Source organism: Nannobrachium achirus (assembly GCF_963921795.1).
Source record: "Nannobrachium achirus genome assembly, chromosome: 20".
NCBI classification, from domain to species: Eukaryota; Metazoa; Chordata; class Actinopteri; order Myctophiformes; family Myctophidae; genus Nannobrachium; species Nannobrachium achirus.
This window is the reverse complement of record NC_137827.1, coordinates 33,735,286-33,758,949: the sequence shown is the minus strand read 5'-3', so window position 1 is coordinate 33,758,949 and position 23,664 is coordinate 33,735,286. Positions and strand designations below refer to the sequence as shown.

Below are 23,664 nucleotides of genomic sequence, written 5' to 3'. Positions count from 1 at the left end.
CCCCGGCTTGTGGCCCTGGGACGGTTTGGGGTCACGCCTCTGTTGTACAGGTAGTGCTGGTGCAGCATTGTAAGGGAGATACTTAAAATATCCTGTGTAGCTATTTGTGGCAGTGCAGTGTGCTACAGGCAGAATAAGAAGCGGCAGCCAGGGGCGTCACAAGGGGTAGGAAAGTGGGACTGAGTTACCAGGGCCCAAGGTGGAGGGGCCCTAGTAACTTTAGCTATTGAAAAATAGCAGATATACAAGCTCACAGCGCGGCACCGAGTGCCGCGCTGCGAGCTTGTAGATCTGCTATTTTTGAAAAGTCGTGAAAATGTGCGCAAATCTTTGAATATATGTATTTTTTAAGTGAAAATTTGTAACTCAAATTTTGCTTCTGGGGGCTCCCTGTAACTAAATATTTTGAGATGGGGGGTCCTTCACATGAAAAAGTTTGAGCATCACTGACATGGAAACATATAGGTTTCTTGGCACACATTTTCACGATTTTTCAAAAATAGCAGATCTACAAGCTCGCAGCCGCGCTGTGAGCTTGTATATCTGCTATTTTTCAATAGTTAACATTCATGGGGGGCCCGCAGTGAATCCTTGTACCCAGGGCCCAGAATTTGGTGTGACACCCCTGGCGGCAGCAGCAGCAGCAGCGAGCGAGCGTGCCCCAGGGTCCCCAAGTCTCCTGCTGCGCTGCCAGCCTGGATGCCATGTGAGGCTGTTATTCCTCTCTTTGGCAATTCAGCTCAGCTCCTCTTCCTGTCTGCTTTGTTGAGGAGCGCACGCGGTTACGTAACAGTGCTGCAGCTAATCCCTCGACTTGAGAGAGAGAGAGAGAGAGAGAGAGAGAGAGAGAGAGAGAGAGAGAGAGAGAGAGAGAGAGAGTGTGTGTGTGTGTGTGTGTGTGTGTGTGTGTGTGTGTGTGTAGGACAGTGAAGGACACCTGGGGAGCTGTTAATGCGCTACTTAGCTGCTACTACAACCGAGAGGTGAGAATGAATAGGGATGCAGGTGGCGTGATTGAAGTATAAGAAGATTGTAAGGTAGCAAACTGAAAAGGTTGGAGTGCTCGCAGTCCAAAAGTGTGGCATTCTTCTGGCAAGAAAGTTGAAAAGAGGCGCAAGTTGGCACCTCAACAGAGTGCATTTCTAGTTAAGTCTATTTCATGATTGGCATAAATATTATAAAACAACAAAACGCATAACAGCCTGTTGTGTCGCTCTGTGTGGGTTGTCTTATAATATGTATTGTTTTTAATATTTCCATGAACATAAACATGAACATGAAAATAAAGGGTTTAAATACAGGCCTATCACAATCCAAGGATTAGCCATCTGGTACTATTAATTATATTAAATTGGCCAGTGTGATTTTTATTTGAATGAATGATATGAAAAAGAATAATTGTACCTTTCATCACTGTAATAGAAACCAAAATCATGCTATTTATAAATTCAAAAATGTATTTAGTAACCACATGAACGCTAGCGTCCCGATTCCAGGAATATCATAATAGGACATTCAGTAAAAAAAAATTTTTTTTTCCAAAGACCTCATATCTACGGCTCACAACACGCTCAAGTTGTGAGAACGTGTACGTGTTGTGAGCTTGTAACTAAGATCGGCTCTTCTTGGCAAAGAGATTTGGTGTTGAGGGAAAAATGGAAGGGGCCAAGTACAGACCCCTGCGGAAATCACGGTCAACAAAGTATATAAGGTTTAAATAGTTAAAAACATAAAACATGGTGATAATAACATGTTTAACTGTTGAATTGGGGAAGGGGAAAACATGGCTGTACAGATCAGATTTTCCTGGTAACGTTTACCCCTCCTCTTCCTCCAGGCGAAGAAGATCGGCGGAGGTGGTTTCGGGGAGATCTACGAGGCTCTGGACCTGCTGACCCGGGTCAGCGTGGCGCTGAAGGTGGAGTCAGCCCAGCAACCCAAACAGGTTCTGAAGATGGAGGTGGCCGTGTTGAAGAAACTCCAGGGTCAGTACAAACAAATGAATGCATTTAGCAGGTGGTCCACTGTCCTTTTCTACCGCAGTGGTTCTCAACCTGTGGGTCGGGACCCCCAGGGGGGGTCCCCAAATTATTTTGGGGGGTCCCCAGATGATTAGCTTAATGTGAAACATTGTTTTCTCACTCAACAGTAAACAAACCAACAAAAAGTTTAAGTGTAGAGGGTATCTGAACATTTCTAAAGTGACAATTTAAGGACTTTTTAGCATTGGCCAAATTGTCAAATATTAGAGGCAGAAGTTGCGAGGCGTTTTGAGCATGTAGATCAGCTATTTTCACAATAGAACTGTGTTATACAAAATATAATGCCGCACCTCTTAGTGCTCGTCTGGGTGGGGGGTCCCCAGTTCAAATATGATTATTTTGGGGGTCTGAAAATGGTATTTATTTTATATCATTGTACTACTAATAATAATAACTAGTAAGACACCTCAGGGCGTGATGTGGACATCAGGGATGTGAACATCAGGGATCTCCATATATGAGCATAAAAGGGATTTGTTCCCCTGGCATCACAGGGATCTCCATATCTCCATATATGGGCATAAAAGGGATTTGTTCCCCTTGGCATCACAGGGATCTCTCTAACAGGGCATCATTAAGATTGATGACATCAGGGAACACAATATGGGCATGAAAGGATTCTGTTAGTGTGACATCATAGCGAAGCCAGAGCGTTATGGCAAACCCATTCTGGTAGAGTGGTTCCTCTGACATCACAGTGACATCAGAGCATGATGTCAGAGCGGCAAACCCATAGACTGTAAAAGTGTGTACACGTCTACTGTAGTTACTGTATGGCAGTGTTTCCAGGTCTGCTCGTTATAACCGACTATGATCCTGTTTTCCTGTTGCTAGTTGTGGGTTGCTTTTGTTTGGGCTTGTTTCTTAAGTGTAGTTGCTTATTTGGCCTTGCTTTCAACAATCTTTTAGAAAATAACTAATGTAATAGTGCTCAATTGTTGAAACTGGTCACTGCTTTTGGGCTTATTTTCATAGACCTGCTCGCTTGTTTCACTCACAGAATCTGGCAACCGGAAAAAAAACAACACGGGCAGCTGCAGCACCATTACTAGCCTACTTCTGGATCAGATTGGAATAGCAATTGAGATTTGAGATTGAGAAAATGGTATTTAGTTAAAATGTGCCACGAGAAAATGTCTCTGGCTTATTTAGGCTTTGTTTTTGCAGCTGCAGCAAACATATGTCCACTATACAGGAGTATCAAGTCGCCTCAATCCTACCGACAGATTGCAAAAGACTGGGCAGGTTCGGTTTTCGATCGATGGGTTCCGACAGCCCTATCGACGGCAAGCACCTCTTACCGACAAGTTGCCGATGGCTCCCGGTCGGCAGCAGACGCTTTCCGCCACCTTCCGCCGCCGATTCGTGGCCGAATCTGTGCGGTTAAAACCTTGCTTAAGCGAACCAACGTCCGAGTCTCAAGGAAAGAGCTCTATTTCACTAACTATTAGGAGCAGTGGGCGCTATTAATATAGCGCTCGGGGAGCAGCTAGGTGTTAAGTATCTCAGGGACACACACTGGGTGAGCCGGGGGTGAACTGGGGACCTTTTGGTTCCTCTCTTCCCATTCAGATTTGGCCGCCCAAACACGCTGCAATGCGAGCATCGTGAGCTTGTAGATCGGTTATTTACACCGAAGAGATATGGTGTAGAAGGAAAAAAGGAGGGAACCGAATATAGACTATAGGGTTTAACTGGTTAAACCTCTGATTATATTGATACTGAGACACCATGTGAAGATTATTATGAACAGAGAAAGCACTTACTGAATGAACTTCCAGGACAATCCCTTCTCTTTTACTGTAGAACAGAGGTAACCTTAGGGGGTCCTCAGATTTACTACAGGGGGTCCTTCAAATCTTTGTGTGATAGAAACCTTTTTTCTCTTTTATATTAACCACTTGAAACCTAACGTCCATATTCTGAGAACTTTAAATAGAACTAAAATAGCATATCTACAAGCTCACAACGCCTCGCAGCAGAAAAAGAGCAGACTTAGTACGGAGTGAAAGGTCAAGTTTATTAAGTATTGACGGTTCAAGTGGTTAAATATCTGAAAACACAAATTGACATGAATCCAAAATACACTGATGATTGTGTTGTCAAACGATGAAGCTATATGGAATCTGGGGGTCCCTGCTTCATCTCTCTCTCCGCTAAGGGGGTCCTTGCCCTGAAAACGTTGAAGACCCCTGCTGTAGAGGGACAGTGTAGGATTAGGAAGCTCAGGGGGAGATATTGAACAGGAGTTACAGGAGGAAGAGACTGTGGGGTATTTGACCCTGGGCCAGGTATTTGTGCCAGAATTCCAGGGAGGGCAGACTTTCTAACTACTCAACCATCGATGGATTCAAGTTACATTTCTGGGCTGACACGGTATAACCTATTGAGTTCTCCCTGCTGGCCTGCTTACCTTGCCTTCCTGCCCATTAGACAAAAGCAAAAAGATTTTAAATAAAAATGCTGAAAAGTGGATGGAAGGGTTTTTCAGTCGGAACTAGAAGACCGTTCTGCACAGCAAAATCCTGAGTGTTAATTTATTCATTTTGTAAACTCAGGGCCCTATCTTCTGCCCGGCTCAAGTTGCCGCAAACGGGCAGAGCAATTGTCATTGCTATCTTTATCTTCTGACCGACGCAGTCATTTTTACAACTGGCGCCCCTGTTGTCCAGTAGATACATGATCTTGCTCCTATTTAGTGCCCATGGTCGTGTTGGTTGGTGTTGGTCTTAAAGTTTGACCAGCTTCAAGGTGGTATTATCAGCCGGCAGAGTGATGGCACGGATATTTCCTATTTATACATATTATTGTACGTAGAAATATGTTCAAATACCTCTCCTCATGTAAGAATGTATTGGATCCATAGCCTCCTGACATTCTTTATCTGTCTCTGTTGCTACAGTAAAGGCCTGTCCATACTTTGACCGAAATGTTCGTTGAGTTGGACTTTCCGACGTGTAAATTTATCAGAAGATATCGCCGATATTTCTTGGACATGAGGAGACATTAGGCTACGGTGATTCTGACCGCAGTGATTCTGACCGCAGCAGCATATTCACTGTGTTTGGTTCACCTCTCCTGTCCCTGTGGTCTTTGGGTGAGCAGAGAGCTCTCTCCTGTCCCTGTGGTCTTTGGGTGAGCAGAGAGCTTTCGTTTACTACTGACATCCTTATATCAAATTTTTAATGCTTCTCTCATCGATGGTGGAATCCAGTTTTCCTCAGCAGTTTGCGTCTCCTCCAAATTCATCTTTTACTTAACACTGCACTAGGATGAAGGTGCAGCTTCATCTTAAAGGTAATGGGATTCGATATTCTGATTGATTTATTCAGGGGCTTAATACAACCCCTTATTAGCACCGTATGGCAGCCTTTATGACGAGATAACGCGATGTCTAACTAGCAAACTTGTCATGGACACACCCCAGACGCATTTTGCGCTTTAAGTTTTAGACTGTGCGCCAGACAATCTTTTACAGGTAGTTCTTTTGCAAGTAGTGAAAATAACCGACTTCCAAGCTCACAATTCGTCGCAGCACAACGCCGCGTTGTGAGCTTGGAGGTCTGCTATTTTCGATATTTTCACCTAAAGGCCATTTTAGAAATTTCAGCCCCTGCCTCTCTAACATTCTCTGCACGTACCTGCCGTGTGCCATAGATCGTCTAAATAGAGCCCTCAGAGTTAAATTTACACTCAGGATTCTACAATGTAGATTACAATAACAACCTTCTCTCAGTCCTCTGGGATCTGGACAGCACTGACCTGACTCATTGCACACTTGCGTACAGTTGCTGCGTTTCTATTCTGTGGTCATAGCCTCTGCCAAACAGTTCAGTTTGGTTCAGTGCGATGCAAAACAAACCATGATTCATCAAGAAATCAGGAAATGCTGGTATACTGCATATCCTTGTCACATATCGCATTGATTTAAATTGTATATTTAAGGATTATATTCCAAAAAAGGCATCATATCCTTTGTAATACTTTACAAATGTAGATGACACTAAGATAGTTATACATTTGTCAATCAAGCACTTAATTTTGCTCGCAATGTAATGTCTGTTATTGCTTTTATTTGCATTTCTGACATCTTTCGAGATTTCTATTACAGTATCAGAAACAGCAAAGGACGACAGCCTGGGCTGAACAATGAGACTGACGAACTTGGAAAAAAGAAAATCTAACGTTGCTTAGCAACCACCTTGTTTATGCAGGCAGCCAGGGAATACTTTCATGTACAAATCATTCTTGCAATGGCAATGATTAAAAGCATGTTTTATAAAAGCAATGATTCACTCCAGGCATCATTTTCAACAGTGTTAATTCCTGCCCCCCAGTGTGCGTGCGTGCGTGCGTAGGGCTGTCACGATATGACATTTTATATGACGATTAATTGTCACTCAAATAATTGTGATTAACGATTTAATTGTGTTTTTGTCGTTATAATTACATTTCTGTTCGGCTTTAGGCTTTGAAGTTGCACATGGTAGATATGACACATAACCTAAATATACAAAGAAATTACTATTGGACAACTTTATACTTAAAAAATAACATTGATAGTGGAAATAGCCGATCTACAAGCTCACAACGCGTCGCATCACGAGCTTGTAGATTGTAGATCTGCTATTTCCACTATTTCTGAAAATGTTTGTCAATGTATGAAAATGTTTCAACATTCACGATTATGACGATTATGACAAAAAATGTGCGATTATGTCAAATAATTGCGATTAGACGATTATGTAATAATTGTGACAGCCCTATGCGTGCGTGCGTGCGTGCGTGCGTGCGTGCGTGCGGACACTCCCAATCCTTCATAACGGGCGAGGGATCAACAAAGTAATTAGGAAAGTTCCTTAGGGGAGCATTTTTGTTTGCTGTCTTATCTTTTCCGTTCTTTCTTTTTAACCTTGTCTTTTTACCTCTCCTCCTTCCTGCCTTTTTATCACTCAGACTGCCTCTTTTTCTCTCAACCCTCCCTTTCCCTCTCTCTTGCTCTTGCTGTCTGTCTGTCTGTCTGTCTGTCTGTCTGTCTGTCTGTCTGTCTGTCTGTCTGTCTGTCTGTCTGTCTGTCTCTCTCTCTCTCTCTCTCTCTCTCTCTCTCTCTCTCTCTCTCTCTCTCTCTCTCTCTCTCTGTCTCCCTCTCTCTCTCTGTGGGGAAAATCAATGGTAGGGATCATGTTTGCCATCCTAATGGCAAGCTGAAGCATTATGGTTCTGTTGCATCCTGAGGGAACCAGAGTGTAACCTGAGACATGCTGAACCCCATCCCCCTAAACACTCCCACAATAAGACAATAAACATTGACCCAGAATCGCATAAACAGGAATATGGGTTATGTAGGGCTAATAATAGACTTTCTCTTTTCTTCCCATGAGCTATTATGAGTTGTTTAGCCCATAAACAATAGAAGGTTATGGTGGACTTTTTGCAACAGTTCAGATTTGTATTGAAGAGATTTATTGATTGGTTGAATCAAACATGCATGCCAAAGTTAAAACGTGTTCCAATATGGTCCAAATGTGTTAAGAGACAGCGAAAAACACATCCACATAAAGCATATTAAAAACTGTCCCAAATTAGCTTAGGCCCCTCTGATATTTGAAAACGTGTGTGATGATATTGCTCAAATGCTGCAAGGGTCAGGAATTTGGGTTTCAAAAGTATTATTCAAAAGGTTTATTCACTTATGGTGTTTTCATAAAAGGTGCCTTGGATGGCGTGTGCTGGTAGATTCGTGCGTCGACCATAATCACATCACACCCAGTTTGATTCTGGCTGGAGCCATGCATTGCATGTCCCTTCCCCTCTCTACTTCCATCCTGTCTCTCTAATATTTTAAATAAAGGAAAAAAACAAAACCTGTATAACTATACCCTATATGCAGCGTATATATACAGTATATGTACAGTGTTCCGAGTTGTTTTTCTGAGCTGTCCCAGTGTGAAAGACATTTGGGTGTGGCTGCCTGTCAGGCTGGCAGTATACAGTAGCAGCAGTGTCCCCCAGAGACCACATTGCACTGTAGGTACGCACATACATACTGACACTGTTACACCAGAGTAGGTACAGTACATCTGATACACGCACAGTCAGGAAGACATGAACGCACACACATGTACCATCACACACGCACGCATGCAATCCCCCACACACAAACACACACGCCCGCACGCACACACACACATACATTGACAGAAAGTCATACAGGCAGCACTTATAGTACTCATACATTTGCTTATGTAGTCAGGCACGCACGCACACACACAGACACACACGCATGCACACACACGCGTGCCCGTCGTCAGTCACGCAGTATAAATCTGCAGGGTAGTCATGAAGGGAAGCTGAGCTCAGGTTGATGGAGGGAGGGCCATATAGACTGTAACGATGGGGAAAGGGCAGGAGGAATATGGCCACACGCCCAAAGTGACTCATACAGCAGGTCATAGTCTTCTGATGACACCGTACTGCTGATCCGGTTAACCGTCCGTCATTGAACCTCCTGTTCTCCCTGGAGAGCCTCCTTTGCAAACCTAATGTTCTCCTTCCACTTCTCTTAAAGGTAAAGACCATGTGTGCCGCTTTGTGGGATGTGGCCGTAACGACCGATTCAACTATGTCGTGATGGAGCTTCAGGTGAGTCTCTGTTGAAATAAGATAAGATACTGTAAAGCTTTACAATAATAAATATAATTGCGACTGTCAGGTCACAGTTACCATCAAAACCTCCACCGGGCTGTCTGTCAGTCAGTCAGTCAGTCCCTCCGTCAGTCTGTCATGTCACGTCACACCACGTCACGTCACGTCACACTTTTGGCCCTAGTCTTATCTCCAGCACCGTTGCCCCTATCCATGCCAAACTTTGCATACATACTCCTTGGCTGCCAAACCACAACTTCCGCCCCTGATTTTTCACATGCCCCTCTTCACAGTGCCACCATGAAGTTGCTTTAATGGACACTGATCCTACAGATGTTGCCTAAAAATCACGTACAGTGGGACACAGTATCTTGCAACTCATCTCACCAACATGCATCTGTCCCATTTCCCATATTCCCTCCTGATAGGCTACGATTGCCTTCTAAAGTTTGCTGGATTGCTCCCTTTTCCAAAGAAATCTGCTTATCATGAACACCACATGCCTTTTCTTTGCAATTAGCCACGCACATTCCCTCAACACATACCATATGCATACATGCCACTTACTGTACTATCTTCACATCTACCTGCACATGGTCCTCTTCTAGCGCCACCATGTGGCCGATTTTAGCAAAATACATATTTTGCCAGCATATCTCCTACCCTACCTAAGCAATACATTTGCCACGCACATCCCCCTACACTCAGGAACCAATGCCACTTACAGGCCAATTTGTGTATACAAGCGACCTGTCGCTTATCTCCCGATTAGGGAGTCTTACTGGTAAATAATAACATGTAAATATTCAGTTTATACACATATAGGGTACACAACGAAGGTTGCATAAAAGGCTGGTAATTAGCCGTTTTGGCAGTTTTTTTATGACAAAGACCAGAAATTGTAATTCCCCCGGACATCCTGTCCGGTAAAAAGAACTCGGCAATTTATTATCATTATCACCGCAAATCAGACACATTTCAAATCCTCTGCTGTGCAAGAGTGCTCTCTCTCTCTCTCTCTCTCTCTCTCTCTCTCTCTCTCTCCCTCCCTCCCTCCCTCCCTCTGTCTGTTTGTCTCTATTATATTATATAATGTATCTGAGTACACCCTGTGCCAACTCATCATCACCATGCCACTGAAACTAATGCAGTGTTTGTCACAGTCGAGTGTCCTTGATCCTTAGCTCAGGAGGTCACCTGTGGGAATTAGTTGTCTGTCCGGTAACACTGATGGATGAAAATTGCACCTAGTTTTATTGGGAAATGTTTGGGTACAGTTTACACTGCATGTACCGTATGATTTCTTCTTGATTACAGTAAAAAATATGATGTATTTGGTCATATTAGACCTCAATGTTTATAGGGTTCTTTTGGTAGTGGAAGGGTATAACAAATGACTTGTAACTTATGAGTTTTCCCTCAGTAACCTTCTTGTTTCAAGAAGTGGTTCATTTCTGATTAATGCCTATGGATCTGAGAATGTTAGCTGACAAACTAGAGATGCTATAGCCATGCCGCATGCTACTGATTAAAAGGCATCTGTTTTTTTTTGTTGTTGTTATCAATTCTTTTTTATTTTATTCAAAGCATGAATGTAGAAAATTACACAAATATATTATGAATAAAATAAGAAAACAATAAAACCACAAGATAAATGTATAAAGACAGTGTTACTGTCAGAGCAAACAAAGACAGTCATACCTTCACAGGTTAGGGCTGAGATTTCTACAGGCACCAGATAGGATTGTGCTAACCAGCAGGGGCGTCACAAGGGGTAGGAAAGTGGGACTGAGTTACTGGGGCCCAAGGTGGAGGGGCCCTAATAACTTTATCTATTGAAAAATAGCAGATATACAAGCTCACAGCGCGGCACCGAGTGCCGCGCTGCGAGCTTGTAGATCTGCTATTTTTTTTAAAGTTGTGAAAATCTTTGAAAATCTTTGAATATATGTATTTTTTAAGCGAACATTTCTAACTCAAATTTTGCTTCTGGGGGTCCCTGGAACTAAATAGTTTGAGATCGGGGTCCGTGGCCAAATACATATCATCTTGGGGGTCCTTGACATAGGTTTCTTGCACACATTTTCAAGATATTTCAAAAATAGCAGATATACAAGCTCGCAGCGCGGCACTCGGTGCCGCGCTGTGAGCTTGTATATCTGCTATTTTTCAAAAGTTAACATTCATGGGGGGCCCCGCAGTGAATCCTTGTACCCAGGGCCCAGAATTTGGTGTGACGCCCCTGCTAACCAGACTTGTATGTGTGGGCTCTTCCAGGGCCGTAACCTGGCCGACCTGCGGAGGAGCATGACCCGGGGAACCTTCAGTGTCAGCACCACCCTCAGGCTGGGCCGTCAGATCCTGGAGGCCATTGAGAGCATCCACTCTGTGGGCTTCCTGCACCGCGACATCAAACCAGTGAGATAAAAAACAATATCATATTAATATAACGTCGTTGTCGGGTGAAGATAGATAGATAGATAGATAGATACCTTTATTATCCCAAGGGGGAAATGTAGTTGTCCAGTAGTAGCACAGCAGTATACAGTTATTTACAAAGTTACAGAGACGTAAGAAAGATAGATAAGAGGGAAAAAAACAAAACAAAGACAAGAGCAGTACAGTACCAATAAGGAGAAGGTGCATCAATAGAGGGGGCGAATAATATATAAGAATATATACATAAAGTGTCTTGCAAAAGAGACCATAGCAGTCAATGCTAGTTAGTGCAAAAAAGTATCTCACTGTCAATGTTAAACAAAGCAAAAATACTCAGAAACTACCAACACTAACAACCTAATAGTGCAGTGTCAAAAATCAGTGCGAAAAAAAGAAGAAACTAGGAAGCGTGTCACCGCAAGGCGCACATGAGCACTCTTCCTGGAAGGTCCTTAGAGGTCAAAGTCAATACAGCAATTGTTCCTTAGAGGTCAAAGTCAATACAGCAATGGTTCCGTAAGTCTAAGTTAGGAAGGGAGACCTTTTCAAGCGTCCGTTATGTGTCTCGTTGTACAGCTTAAGGGCAGCCGGTACAAAAGATTTTCCTAATCTCTCACATCTCCGTACTGGGTAGGTAAAGCGGTCGTTTCCTCTCTTACTCCAGTAACTGGTGATCTCTAGATGGAGGGGGTGGGAGGAGTTCTCCAAGATGGAATCTAGCTTCTTCGCAGTGCGCACCCTGGTTACTTCCTCCACCCCCTGCAGAGAGGACCCAACGACAGAGCCTGCTTTCTTCACCAGTCTGTTTAGGTTAAACGTGTCACCTGCTCTGTTGTTGCCACCCCAGCATGTTATGCCAAAAAAGAGGACACTTGCCATGACAGACTGATAGAACATCTGTAGCATCCTATTGCACACCCCAAACGATCTCAGTCTTCTCAGGAGGAATAGCCTGCTTTTCCCCTTGCTGTGAATCGCCTGCGCGTTGTCCGACCAGTCCAGTGAACTATTCAGGTGTACTCCGAGGAATTTGTAGTTATCCACGAGCTCAACCACCTCACCGTTAATGGTGCTTGGCACCGGGGGGACTCTCTTGGAGGTGCGGAAGTCCACCACCATCTCCTTAGTCTTGCTTGCGTTGAGCTTGAGATGGTTGTCCTCGCTCCACTGCACAAAGTCCCTAACCACACCATCGTGCTCAGCCGTGTTGTCACCCGAGATCTTGCTGATCACTACGGTATCATCTGAGAACTTCTGCAGATGACAGGTCTTGGAGTTGAAGCGGAAGTCCGATGTATAGAGAGTGAACAGGAAGGGTGAGAGCACAGTTCCTTGAGGGGCCCCCGTGTTGCTCACCAGCACAGCGGACCGACAGCCCTGCAGTCTCACAGACTGTGGTCTTTCTGAAAGGTAGTCTGTGATCCATGCCACAAAGCCCTTGTCCACCCCCATCAGCGTAAGCTTCTCCGCAAGCAGAGACGGTTGGATAGTGTTGAAAGCACTGGAGAAGTCAAAAAACATAATTCTGACTGTGCTGCCCAGATCTTCCAGATGGGTGAGAGACTTATGGAGCATGTAGGTGATGGCGTCATCAACCCCAATATCAGCCTGGTAGGCAAACTGAAGGGGGTCCAGGTGATCACTGACCGCCGGTCTCAGTAGGTTCAGAACCAGCCGTTCAAAGACCTTCATGACCTGTGATGTCAGGGCGACTGGTCTGTAATCATTGAGGACCGAGGGACGGGTCTTCTTAGGCACTGGGACAATGCAGGAGGACTTCCACAGCTGTGGTACCTTCCCCGTCCTCAGGGAGAGGTTGAAGAGATGCGTGAGGGGGACAGCAAGCTGCTCCGCGCAAGCCTTAAGCACCTTAGAGTTGATGTTATCAGGTCCCGCTGCTTTCCTGGTGTTGACTTTTCCGAGTTGGCGCCTCACTTGCTCGGTGGTGAGAAACAGGGTGGGTGGGGGGGGGGAGATGGTGCAGGGGAAGAGAGAGGGCGGCAACCGAGGTCACCGTTTGACCCAGCCGCTGCTTGTTGAACATTAACAGGAGCACCGTCAAACCGATTGAAAAAACGGTTCATCTCGTTTGCCAGCTCCTCCGTGCCTGACACAGTAGAGTTGGCAGAGCCGTACCCCGTGAAAACCTTGTATGTCCAAAACCATTAGTTTTGCATTTTTCATCTTAAAAATGATTTAAACTAGTGAAAACAGCCGATCTACAAGCACACAACGCCTTGCACCGCAAGGCGTTGTGTGCTCGTAGATCTGCTGTTTTCACTACTTTTGTGCGATGGCCTTGTGGAATGAAGCAGGCCTTTACTTTGTGAAAGAATATACACATTTGAAACTTGGAGATACGAGGTTTCCACCTGACAACGACGATAATCAATATAATAATAATGATAATAGCAGCCTAAACCTGGCCATGGCAGTGGAGAGTTTGACTTTTGTTTATCTGGCACTTTCCTACTTCTTACTTCTGTTTTCTGCACTGTGGCTTTGACCGTCATGCACCTTACTTTTGGCCAGTGTATATTGTTTCTGATTCAGGAATTGATCTCATTCTAAGTTGCACTTACTGTAAGATGCTCTGAATAAGAGAGTCAGCTAAGTGCCTGTAAGGTAAAGTAATGTACTGTAAATGTAAATCTGTTGTCTGCTGAGTTACCATGCCATTATCTCCCCCCATGGAAATTAAATTGATTTGCTCAGGGATAAATTAATATAAATCATTCAATATTTAATCATAATACAAATCCAATCAAATATTATGTCTGGGTAATCTGTTTTTATTATCGTCTTAACCGTCGCCTCATTAAGCCCACTTCTGTGACATTCTCTGCCTTGGTTCCAGTCCAACTTTGCCATGGGCCGATTCCCCAGCACCTGTCGAACGTGCTACATGCTTGACTTCGGCCTGGCGCGCCAGTTCACCAACTCCTGCCAGGAGGTCCGACCAGTGAGTAAACTTCAACCGTATATGTGAAGAATGTGATAGTGTGTAACTTGTGCCTATAGTATATTTTTGGCATGTCATTCTAGGTGAAGTTTTCCAAATAAATTGATAAAATCATAGATGATCTACAATCTCACAAGAGCTTGCAGATCTTATTTTTATTTTATTTTGAAAGTATAGGATTGAAATGGTTAAAGCCTTGTAAAATAAATAAGTAAAAGCCAATGTTTTGGCAGTCTGTGGCTTCTGTTTGAATGTCTGTTGGTTTATCACACTGCATCAGCAACTGTGTTTGATTTCCGTTTCCCTTTTCCTGTTAGCCCCGTCCAGTTGCAGGGTTTAGAGGAACGGTCCGGTACGCATCTGTCAATGCACACAAGAATAAGGTCAGGTCAAACCCTGTGGTCACGCGGTTCTGCATGCGTCACTGTTATCCATCCATCTATAAAAAGATATTTCAGATTGAAGATACAGCAAATCTCAAATAATTTGTTTATCCTTCATCTGCATGTATTGTTAAAGGAGTCATCCAGACCAAAACACATATAGGGTTAAATCTGTCTTTTATCATACCCCTTTATACCTGCTTTAGTCCATTTTTGTCATAGCTGCCACTGTTGCCTGTGAGGTCAAAACAGCGGTTTGGTTGGTCTCAGGAAGTTGTGTAAACACAATCCAATAAAAAAATACTAACTTTGAAGCTGAAGAAATAACCGCACTAGTATAAAGTCTATCTACTCTGTTAGTTATGAGAGGGCCTGCGAAATCTAGCAACAGGGGCAGCCAAAATCTAGCAACAGGGGCAGCTATGAAAACTAGACCAGGTCACCTGGTTCTGCCAGACCCGCAATGAAAATCAGAATGCAAGGAAGGGGGGGGGGGGGGGGGGGGGTTAATAGCAAGAGCTTGTAGATCGGCTGTTTTCACTAGTATGGCACTGAACTAACACATGAACACACAGGATTGTATAGGCTGAGCAGCTGGAAATGTTTCTGAGCTTGTAGATGGGCTGAGGAATTTATAGTGTCAGCAGCTCGTCAGCCAACTCAACTCAGCTGGTCCTGTACAGGTGACGGCACTCAAGGCAATCAGCCGAGCAAGGGAAGGGAGGGGCAGATGAGCAGTCAGAGGCAAACACAGGCACACTGAGGAAAAGAGGGACCGACCGACAGACAGACCGACAGACCGACAAAGCCTTTTGTAGGCCGACCCCCTGGGTCTGGCAAAAATGGACTAAAGCAGGTATAAAGGGGCATGATAAAAGGCAGATTTAACCCTATATGTGTTTTGGTCTGGATGACTCCTTTAATTTGTTACAATAAAACGTATACACTGTTGACTTATACACCTTTGACTTATACACTGTTGTTAATATTGTATGTTGCAAGGGCCCAAGGTTCATGAACTTCTATTATTCTAAATTATGAAAATGTCAGTTAACAACAAAACAGGCTATTCTCCATGACCGCTGTATTTTTGGTTACTGTTTGCATTCCCAGGCCTGTTTCTGTCTGGTGTCTCATCCATAACAACGTCTGTGTTGCAATTCTGCAGGAAATGGGTCGCCATGACGATCTCTGGTCGCTCTTCTACATGCTGGTGGAGTTCCTGGTTGGCCAGTTGCCATGGAGAAAGATCAAGGACAAAGTAAGGACGGACAATATCCTCTCCCTTCTGGAAACTAATCTAGTCATGACTAGGTAGCTGTGTGATAAGTGATAAAAGATGACAGTTTTGTGTGTGTGTGTGTGTGTGTGTGTGTGCGTGTGCGTGTGCGTGTGTGTGTGCGTGCGTGCGTGCGTGCGTGCGTGCGTGCGTGCGTGTGTGTTCCCAGGAGCATGTTGGGAAACTGAAGGAGACCTACGACCATCGTCTGATGCTCAAACACTTGCCTGGAGAGTTCAGTGTGTTTCTGGACCACATCGCCAATCTCGATTACTTCACCAAACCTGACTACCAGGTGACTTGGGAGTCTTTGTGGGTCAAGTCAGGTCATCTTCATTTATATAGTAGCACAATTAAAAACAACAGCCAAAGCTCTTTCCAATCAATCAAGCATGACCAGCAACAACATGATAGCCATATAAAAGCAAGAATAAAAACAAGCAACATTTAAACAATTTACTCACAGTAAAAACAGATGCAAAGACGAAAAACTAGAAATCACTCAAAGATGATTGAAAACACATTTAAATGTATTATATGTAGAGGAAGGACAATACATAAACCAAGGTGGGATCCTCACACATAACTAAAACCAAGGGAGAGGAGGTGGGTCTTTATATTTGATAAACATCTACGTATAGTGGGGCAGAACTTATTGTGGGATGGGAGACTATTAGAAAGTTTGGGGGCAGCTACAGAGAAAGTCTTGTCACTACAGAGAAAACCCTGGTGTTAAAGGATTATACCAGTGTAACTACATCTCATTGTCCATTGTCAACACCGGCTACATAATTTACATAGACCTCAACAATTGTCCCCCAGAATTCTCATATTCTTTCACACTTTTTCAACATGAATTGCAGTGAATGATGTTTAAAAAGGAAGGCAGAGAGCTACTAAAAAGCCACCCAGCATTCTTTAAAGAATACTCTCTGCTAGAAGTAAAAATGTGACTTTCCAATAAGGCTTACAAATTGAGGTTATTGAAAGGTTAGTTTATCTCAAAGTGTCTAGTTATGTGGACCAATAATTGTTTACAGAATGTAAATCTTCATAGTAGCTCACATAACTGAACATGTGCCGTTGTTCTTTCCTTTGGCTTTGCTAACAGTTGCTGATGTCAGTCTTTGACAACAGCATGAAAACGTACAACGTAGTGGAGAACGACCCTTACGACTGGGAGCGGACCGGCACAGATGGCACTCTGACTATCAATGCCAGTGCCACTACGCCACAGCACCACACACGCCTCACGCCAGCTCACATGGGGTGAGTTTAGAGGAGACTTTGGGGGTTTTATGTCAGGGAAGAAGTCTATTCATTTTCAATTTAATTCAGAAAGTAGTTCTTCTAAACTGGTGATAAGTGTATATTTTAGTGCAGTGTTTCTCAAACTTTAAAATTTCAAGGTCTCCCCTTAACTCTGACAGTGTACAAATGGAACCAAATGAACCCATTAGGGTTCATTTGGTTCCATTTGTACACTGCCAGAGTTACAGACTTGTATGGGTCAATTTAGACCCCCATAAAGAAACCCACAGAGTCCCTGGAATCCACTTTGAGAAACACTGTTTTAGTGTATTTCTTTCATAATATTTCTCATAAATACATCAGCTGTCATCCCAAAGTTCCAGTTTTTGCATTTTGAATGCAAAACATTTTAACATTCAATCAACCTTTTAACCTCAACCCCTAGGTGTTTAAATAACCACAAATAATTTCTGTTTGCATTCATTGTGTTTCAGCATGGCCAATGCTTCAGTGATTCCTGGGGACCTGATGAGGGAGAACACAGACGAGGTACTGCAGGACCATCAGCTCAGTGACGGGGAGAATAACCCGGCTCCAGACCGCCTGCATGGTTCCCCCGTTCCGCCTCTCCGTAATCAGGAGGCCGACGTGTGGGAGGAGCTGGATCGCAACCGCAACCGAATCAGGACTGCTGTGTGGAAGGTACATAATATGTATGAACCTAAAAACTCCACAGGTGGGAGGGGAGGTAGGGTCACTTATTGAGTATACAGACAGTCTGCATTGTATAACCAAACCAAGGCAACCAGGGCATAGTTGAGCTGCATGGCTGTGTTTTAGCCCACGTTTGTTTTGGGCGTTTGCAGCAGCACCCTCTGGTGGACAGAGTTGTGGACGACATACACAAAGACTGCTGGTGCCTCTGGCTCTAACAAACATCATTGGCCGTGTTTGTGGGTGGGAAGACTGTTGGGGAGGGCGATCTCTGTTGCAGCACTAGCGAATCCTATAGGTTGTTCTTCAGGGAGCAAAACCCTCCCCCTAATAGCTCACTGCATACATGGTTGTCTACAGCCTACCCAAGACCAAACAGTATGGGTCAGCAGTGGCAGGGACTACATGGGGGAATTTGGAATTGGTATAATGGCTAAATTGAGAGAAAGAGCTAAATGTAACTGAAACCATATAGCTATTTATTTTATATATGCATGCCACAAGTCTCTGTCTGCAATTACTCTGTTTACAATGCAGTGCCCAACTATTATACAGTATATCCCTGATGATAAGTATAGTTTATATTCTATAGTTATAACTATAGAATGTAGTTATAACTATAGAAATATACACACTACAGCAGGGGTCTTCAACGTTTTCAGGCCAGGGACCCCTTAGCTGAGAGAGAGAGATGAAGCAGGGACCCCCCACTACATATTGTATAGAATTGTGTTGCGGATTAAATGTTCATAGATTTCTTAGATAGCGTAGACTTGTTTGACAGCATTTAACCACTTGAATGTCATATACGTCTGCTCTTCTTTTCTCTCTACAAACCTCTTTGCTGAAAATAGCCGATCTACAAGCTACAACGCCTCGGCTCTGAGGCGTTGTAAACTTGTAGATCGGCTATTTTTGGCTTATGTTCGACTCAGAATAGGGATGCTTGGGTTCAAATGGTTAATGTAAAAAACATGATCTTATCACACAAAGATTTGGCGGCCCCACTGTAGTAACTCTGAGGACCCCCTAGGGGTCCCGGACCCCCTGTTGAAGACCCCTGCACTACAGTATTAGGTAAATTAAAACGTGTTATCTATTATTATGCAATGATGAATGAAACCTGTACAACTATGAATGGATCTTTTGCCACAGGCTGCCACGGAGGAGGAGCACAGCAACAACCAGGGCCCTTACGCAGGGCCCAGCCTGGGCTCGCCGGTCAAGGGCCAGTCTGAGGTGGTGGGCTCTGAGCGCGACGCCCCCCTGCTGAGGAAGCTCCGCAACATCCACAGCTTTGAGCTGGAGAGGAGGCTGGGTCTGGAATCCAAACCCAGCCCAGAGCGCTTCCTGGAGGCCTGGTGAGTCCACCTTCTGTGTGAAACCACTTACTTGTGAATCATAGTCATAAGAAATTCGGCTGTTCGGTGCCACGAGATTTTATGACTCACTGTCTCTAAAAGTGTATGAATCGGCCCTTACCATGAAACGGTATATACTCATATGGTATTAACATTTTGTCATCCAACTGGTAATATAAATGGTTTAATTCTTGAATGTGTGTGTCAATCGAAATGTTCTCTCATGGCTCAACAAAAGTGTGTGTGTGTGTGCGTGTGTGTGTGTGTGTGTGTGTGTGTGTGTGTGTGTGTGTGTGTGTGTGTGTGTGTGTGTGTGTGTGTGTGTGTGTGTGTGTGTGATTCCAGCTCAGTGAAGCAGCAGGTAGGACACAAGCAGCAGGTGACAGAGGTGCTTGAGGGGACTGCAGTGGTGCCTGTAACCCAGGGCGAAGCTCTGCCCACTGGGGAGCGACCTGAGAGGGTCTGGCATTACGACGAGGAGTTCATATCTGGCGGAGGCTCTCATAAGCCAGTTTCCCCCGGTTCCCCAGAGCAGGGCGAGGGGGCTGCCAGCAGCGGGGGCTTTGTGGCTCTCAATCTGAGCTCTGGCAAGCAGGAAGTGGACTCCAGGGAGTGGGTGATGGTGGAAAGGCCTAGCGGCTCGCCGGGGGAAAAGGCCGCCACCACCAGCCCCTCGGAAGAGGACGAAGAGGAGCCGGAGGTGCTCCAGCCGGAGGAACAGTCTCCCGGTTGGGAGAGGGGCAGCCCCAGCCCCAGCTCTGGCAAAGCCAAACAGGACACATTAGCTTCTTCCACGACAGGAGCCGCCAAGGTGGATAGGTTGGAGCTGAGCGTCGGCCACCCGGGGAACCTGCCCCCCATCACTCCCACCAGTCCAGCTGATGCTTTGGCCGAGGGAGTTCTCACCCAGGTAAGGCCCCTTGAACTTGACCTGAACTTGTCATTTCATGACATAACATACAGTACGTTATACTGACCATATTCAGCATTTTACTTTTTAAGTTAAAAAGCTGCACAGAGTCAGAGTTCTAGCCATAGAACGTCAGTGTGCCAATATCATATAATTAAGTAGCGTTCCACCAGCTGCATCTTGCTCTAAGTTGAAGCAAAATGTTAACTGCTTTCTGTGTGCTTGCTTCTGTGCTTCTGTGTGTATTTGTTAGCAAAATGTACTACTGAGACAGCTCCACAGCTTTAACCAGATGGAAGGTAAAGGGAGAGAGCCCAATGGCTTTAACGTGCATTTTGATTTGCATTTGATGTCACACATTCAATCGGTCTTATTTGCATTCACTCATTTGCGATGCGTTTGGTTGACTTTATTTGAGATTTTCTTTAGTTTTGATTGCAAATTGAACTGATTCATTTCTGGAATTTCAATTACCGATGACTTGCTCCTTTTGCTATTCATAACGTTCAGTATTCAACCAGTCCAGATTCCAGCACAACGTCTAATGCCACCTTTCATTCCAAATGTCGAGCTGGTCTTTCAATACAAGAGGAGTGAATGACTGTGACCATGACCCTGCCCACCATCACCACCACCACCATCAACACCACTACCAGCAGAGCCACTCCCTCTAAGTTCCATATGTACACTTCCACACTAATCGCCCTTACAACCCCCCTCTTCTCACCCCATCAGCGCCCTTTGAATCTTTCTGTCCCTGTTTGGCCAAAACCAACACCCTACCTAGCCTCACACGTCTCAGCGCTGCGCTACCCTACCTACTGCTGTCCTCGCTGTCCTGCCCCTAAGGAATCCCTCACCCTCACCTATCTCAGTGGTTCTCAACCTGTGGGTCGGGACCCCCAAATTATTTTGGGTGGTCCCCAGATGATTAACTTAATGTGCAACATTGTTTTCTCACTCAACAGTAAACAAAACCAACATACAGTTTAAGTGTATAGAGGGTATACTGTATACACACACATACAAGTGACACTTTAAGGACCTTTTAATACCTCTAAAATGACAAATTAAACATTGGCCAAATTGTCAATCATTAGAGGCAGAGATTTTGAAAATAGACGATCTACATGCTCACAACGCCTCGCAACACGAGGCGTTGTGAGCATGTAGATCTGCTATTTTCACAATAGAACCGTGTTATACAAAATGTAATGCCTCAACTCTTGTGCTTGTCAGGGTGGGGGGGGGGGGGGGTCCCCATTTAAAATATGATTATTTCGGGGGACGCGGGCTGAAAAGGTTGAGAACCACTGACCTATCTCACCACCCTCCTACTTCCTCTCTCCATCTCTCCACCTCTCTCCACTCCCCCACCCCGCCGTCTCTCTTAGCTCCCCACCTCTCCTCCGTCGCCGCTGCCCGAGGAGCTCGCGGCCCGGACGTCCAGCCCCGTCCTCCTGCGCTCTCCCAGCCCGCACACCCTCCTCCTGACCACCCTGTCGGACCCCCTGCACCAGCGGCAGCCGCTGGGCATGCGGCGCAGCCAGTCTGCTGACCAGCAGCAGCCAGAGCGCCCGTCCTCTTCCTCCTCCTGCCATGCCTCCTTACCGCTGCCGGCTTCTCCCGCCCCCGGCGGCGCCCGCTCGCCCGGACGCAGGAAGCTGCCTGCGATCCCTGCCGGGGCCGCCAACACCAAGTTCCCCTCCGTCATACGCATCACCCGCGCCCAGCTGCAGCAGGTGAACGGCCAGCCCGCGACCCCTGCATAGTCAGAGAGGGAATCTTGTCATCCAGTCAGCGTCCTCTCTCTCTCTCTCACACTCACTCACTCCCATCACTCGCCATACACCAGCTGGCAGCTGCTTTCCAATGTTTTTTTCCCCCCTCCTCATTCTTTTTTGGTTGCTTTTTGTTTTGGCATTTTTTCGTTTCTTTTTTCCCCCGTTCTGCTTTGTTTGGTTTTGTTGGCTTGGTTGTTGTTTCCGTTGTCAGGCGGCTCTCTCCAGAAAGCAGGAAAGGGCATTGTGCAGGCCAGGCAGAGCATGCTCAGATGTGTCCTTGTGTCTGGACATGTTGTTGTTGTTGTTGTTGTTGTTGTGATCTGAATTAGTAGGCGTGTGTCTGTCTGATTGTTGGCATGTGTGTTTGGAATGTGGAGTCATGACTAGAGGTTGCATGGTCTCTTTTGTTTCAGATCGTCTTTGTCTTCTCTCTCCTTCTCTTCCTCTCTCTCTCCCTCTATTTGTTTCTCACCCTCTCTTCGTTGAAGCCCCCTGCCAAGTTGCGTGAACGTTTCCTGTCCTACTTGCCGGTTTAGTACTCACAGCTTGACTGACACTGCCATAGCACTTGTGTGTGTCGGTCCGATAATGGTAGCTATGGCATTGCATGTGGTTGCCAAACTAATCTCCATTTTCAATACCCCATAATATAAAAAAATCCTCTTTTTTGACACATCACTATCAGGCTCTTGCTGCAGAACTACAGCACAACTCGACATGTTGTAGTCGGTCAGCAACAGGCCATTGACAATTAGAAAATTACTCCCATTTTATAGTGTGGCTCTACGTTTATACTGAAACCCATGTCTCCTTCTCTTCCCTTCCTCTTCTATCCCTCTACCCCTCCCCTCCCCTCTTCCAGCTGACGGCCCAGCGCCCCTCTGGGCTGTCCTCACAGTCGGGATCAGACAACGCCCCACAGTGCCTCCTGCTGGAGAGGCGTGGCAATGCTGAGACCCAGCAGGCCTTGGAACACACCGCTGACATCCACTCCCCCCAGGACCGCGTGCCCACCCAGCCAGGCACGCCCACTGACCCCCTGGCAGAGACCCTGGTCAACGGAGACAGCCATACCAAAGTCCAAAGCCCTGTGCCAAGCCGAGTGTCCTCCCCTCGTTCACCCCGTTCCCCTCACTCTCCACGTTCTCCTCGCTCGCCCTCCTCTCCACGCTCTCCCCTCTCTCCTCACAGCCCTGTGTTTGCCAACGGCCACCTCTCCCCTCCTGTTAATGGCCAGGGGGAGACAGGCAGCAGAGCCTTCTTCTCCAAGCCACAAGACAACGGGAATGACTCTGGCTCCCCCAGCTGTGCCACCGAGCCCCAAGTAGGGGAGGAGAATGTAGGAGAACAGAGATGGGCTCCAGAGGAGACCAATGGCCCGGCCTCCTCAGCCTCCTCCCCCGTCGCCCCCCGTAAGAACCCCAGCCGCAGGCAGAGTCGCATCCCCGTGCTGGAGCCTTCCAGCTTGCTGGAGCCTCCTCCTCCAGGCTCTGCTAAAGAGAAGCTCCTGCAGAAGAGAGCGAGCCTCCATGGCCCTGCTCCCTCTCCCACCGCCTCTCCGTCCTTGTCCACTGAGCGGCGTGGCCCCATGGCGGCCTCCCTTCCCAGGGACCAGCTGTCCTCCGCCTCTGACCGCTCCCAGGACGAGGACTCCCTGCTGGGCTCCCACTCTGACCGACAGGGCGACGACGCCCCGTCTCTGTCCTCCTCCTCCAGTCCTCTGTCCCGCAAGAGCAGGATCCCTCGTCCCGTCAATCCCACCCCTGATCCCGAGCAGCTGGCTGCCCACTTCCTGCCCCGCCCACCCCCTGGGAAGCCGCCAAGCCGCCCCACAGCAGAGAACAGGTTGGTTCTGGTAATTGTTGATTTCACTAAAATAACCAAGAATGATAGA

At 45.9% G+C, this 23,664-nt stretch overlaps 1 protein-coding gene across 1 annotated transcript in view; it reads left to right on the top strand.

The window, feature by feature from the left end:
* ttbk2a (tau tubulin kinase 2a) overlaps positions 1-23,664 on the top strand; it is a 37,729-nt gene that overhangs the window by 11,848 nt on the left and 2,217 nt on the right. The window contains exons 3-15 of the mRNA XM_080750322.1: positions 1,838-1,985; positions 8,611-8,684; positions 10,965-11,105; positions 13,984-14,088; positions 14,406-14,471; positions 15,640-15,732; positions 15,920-16,045; positions 16,862-17,019; positions 17,496-17,703; positions 18,871-19,076; positions 19,422-19,986; positions 21,381-21,728; positions 22,633-23,615. Of these exons, the coding sequence (XP_080606448.1) occupies positions 1,838-1,985; positions 8,611-8,684; positions 10,965-11,105; positions 13,984-14,088; positions 14,406-14,471; positions 15,640-15,732; positions 15,920-16,045; positions 16,862-17,019; positions 17,496-17,703; positions 18,871-19,076; positions 19,422-19,986; positions 21,381-21,728; positions 22,633-23,615 (3,221 nt within the window). The remainder of the gene's footprint in view (positions 1-1,837; positions 1,986-8,610; positions 8,685-10,964; positions 11,106-13,983; positions 14,089-14,405; positions 14,472-15,639; positions 15,733-15,919; positions 16,046-16,861; positions 17,020-17,495; positions 17,704-18,870; positions 19,077-19,421; positions 19,987-21,380; positions 21,729-22,632; positions 23,616-23,664) is intronic.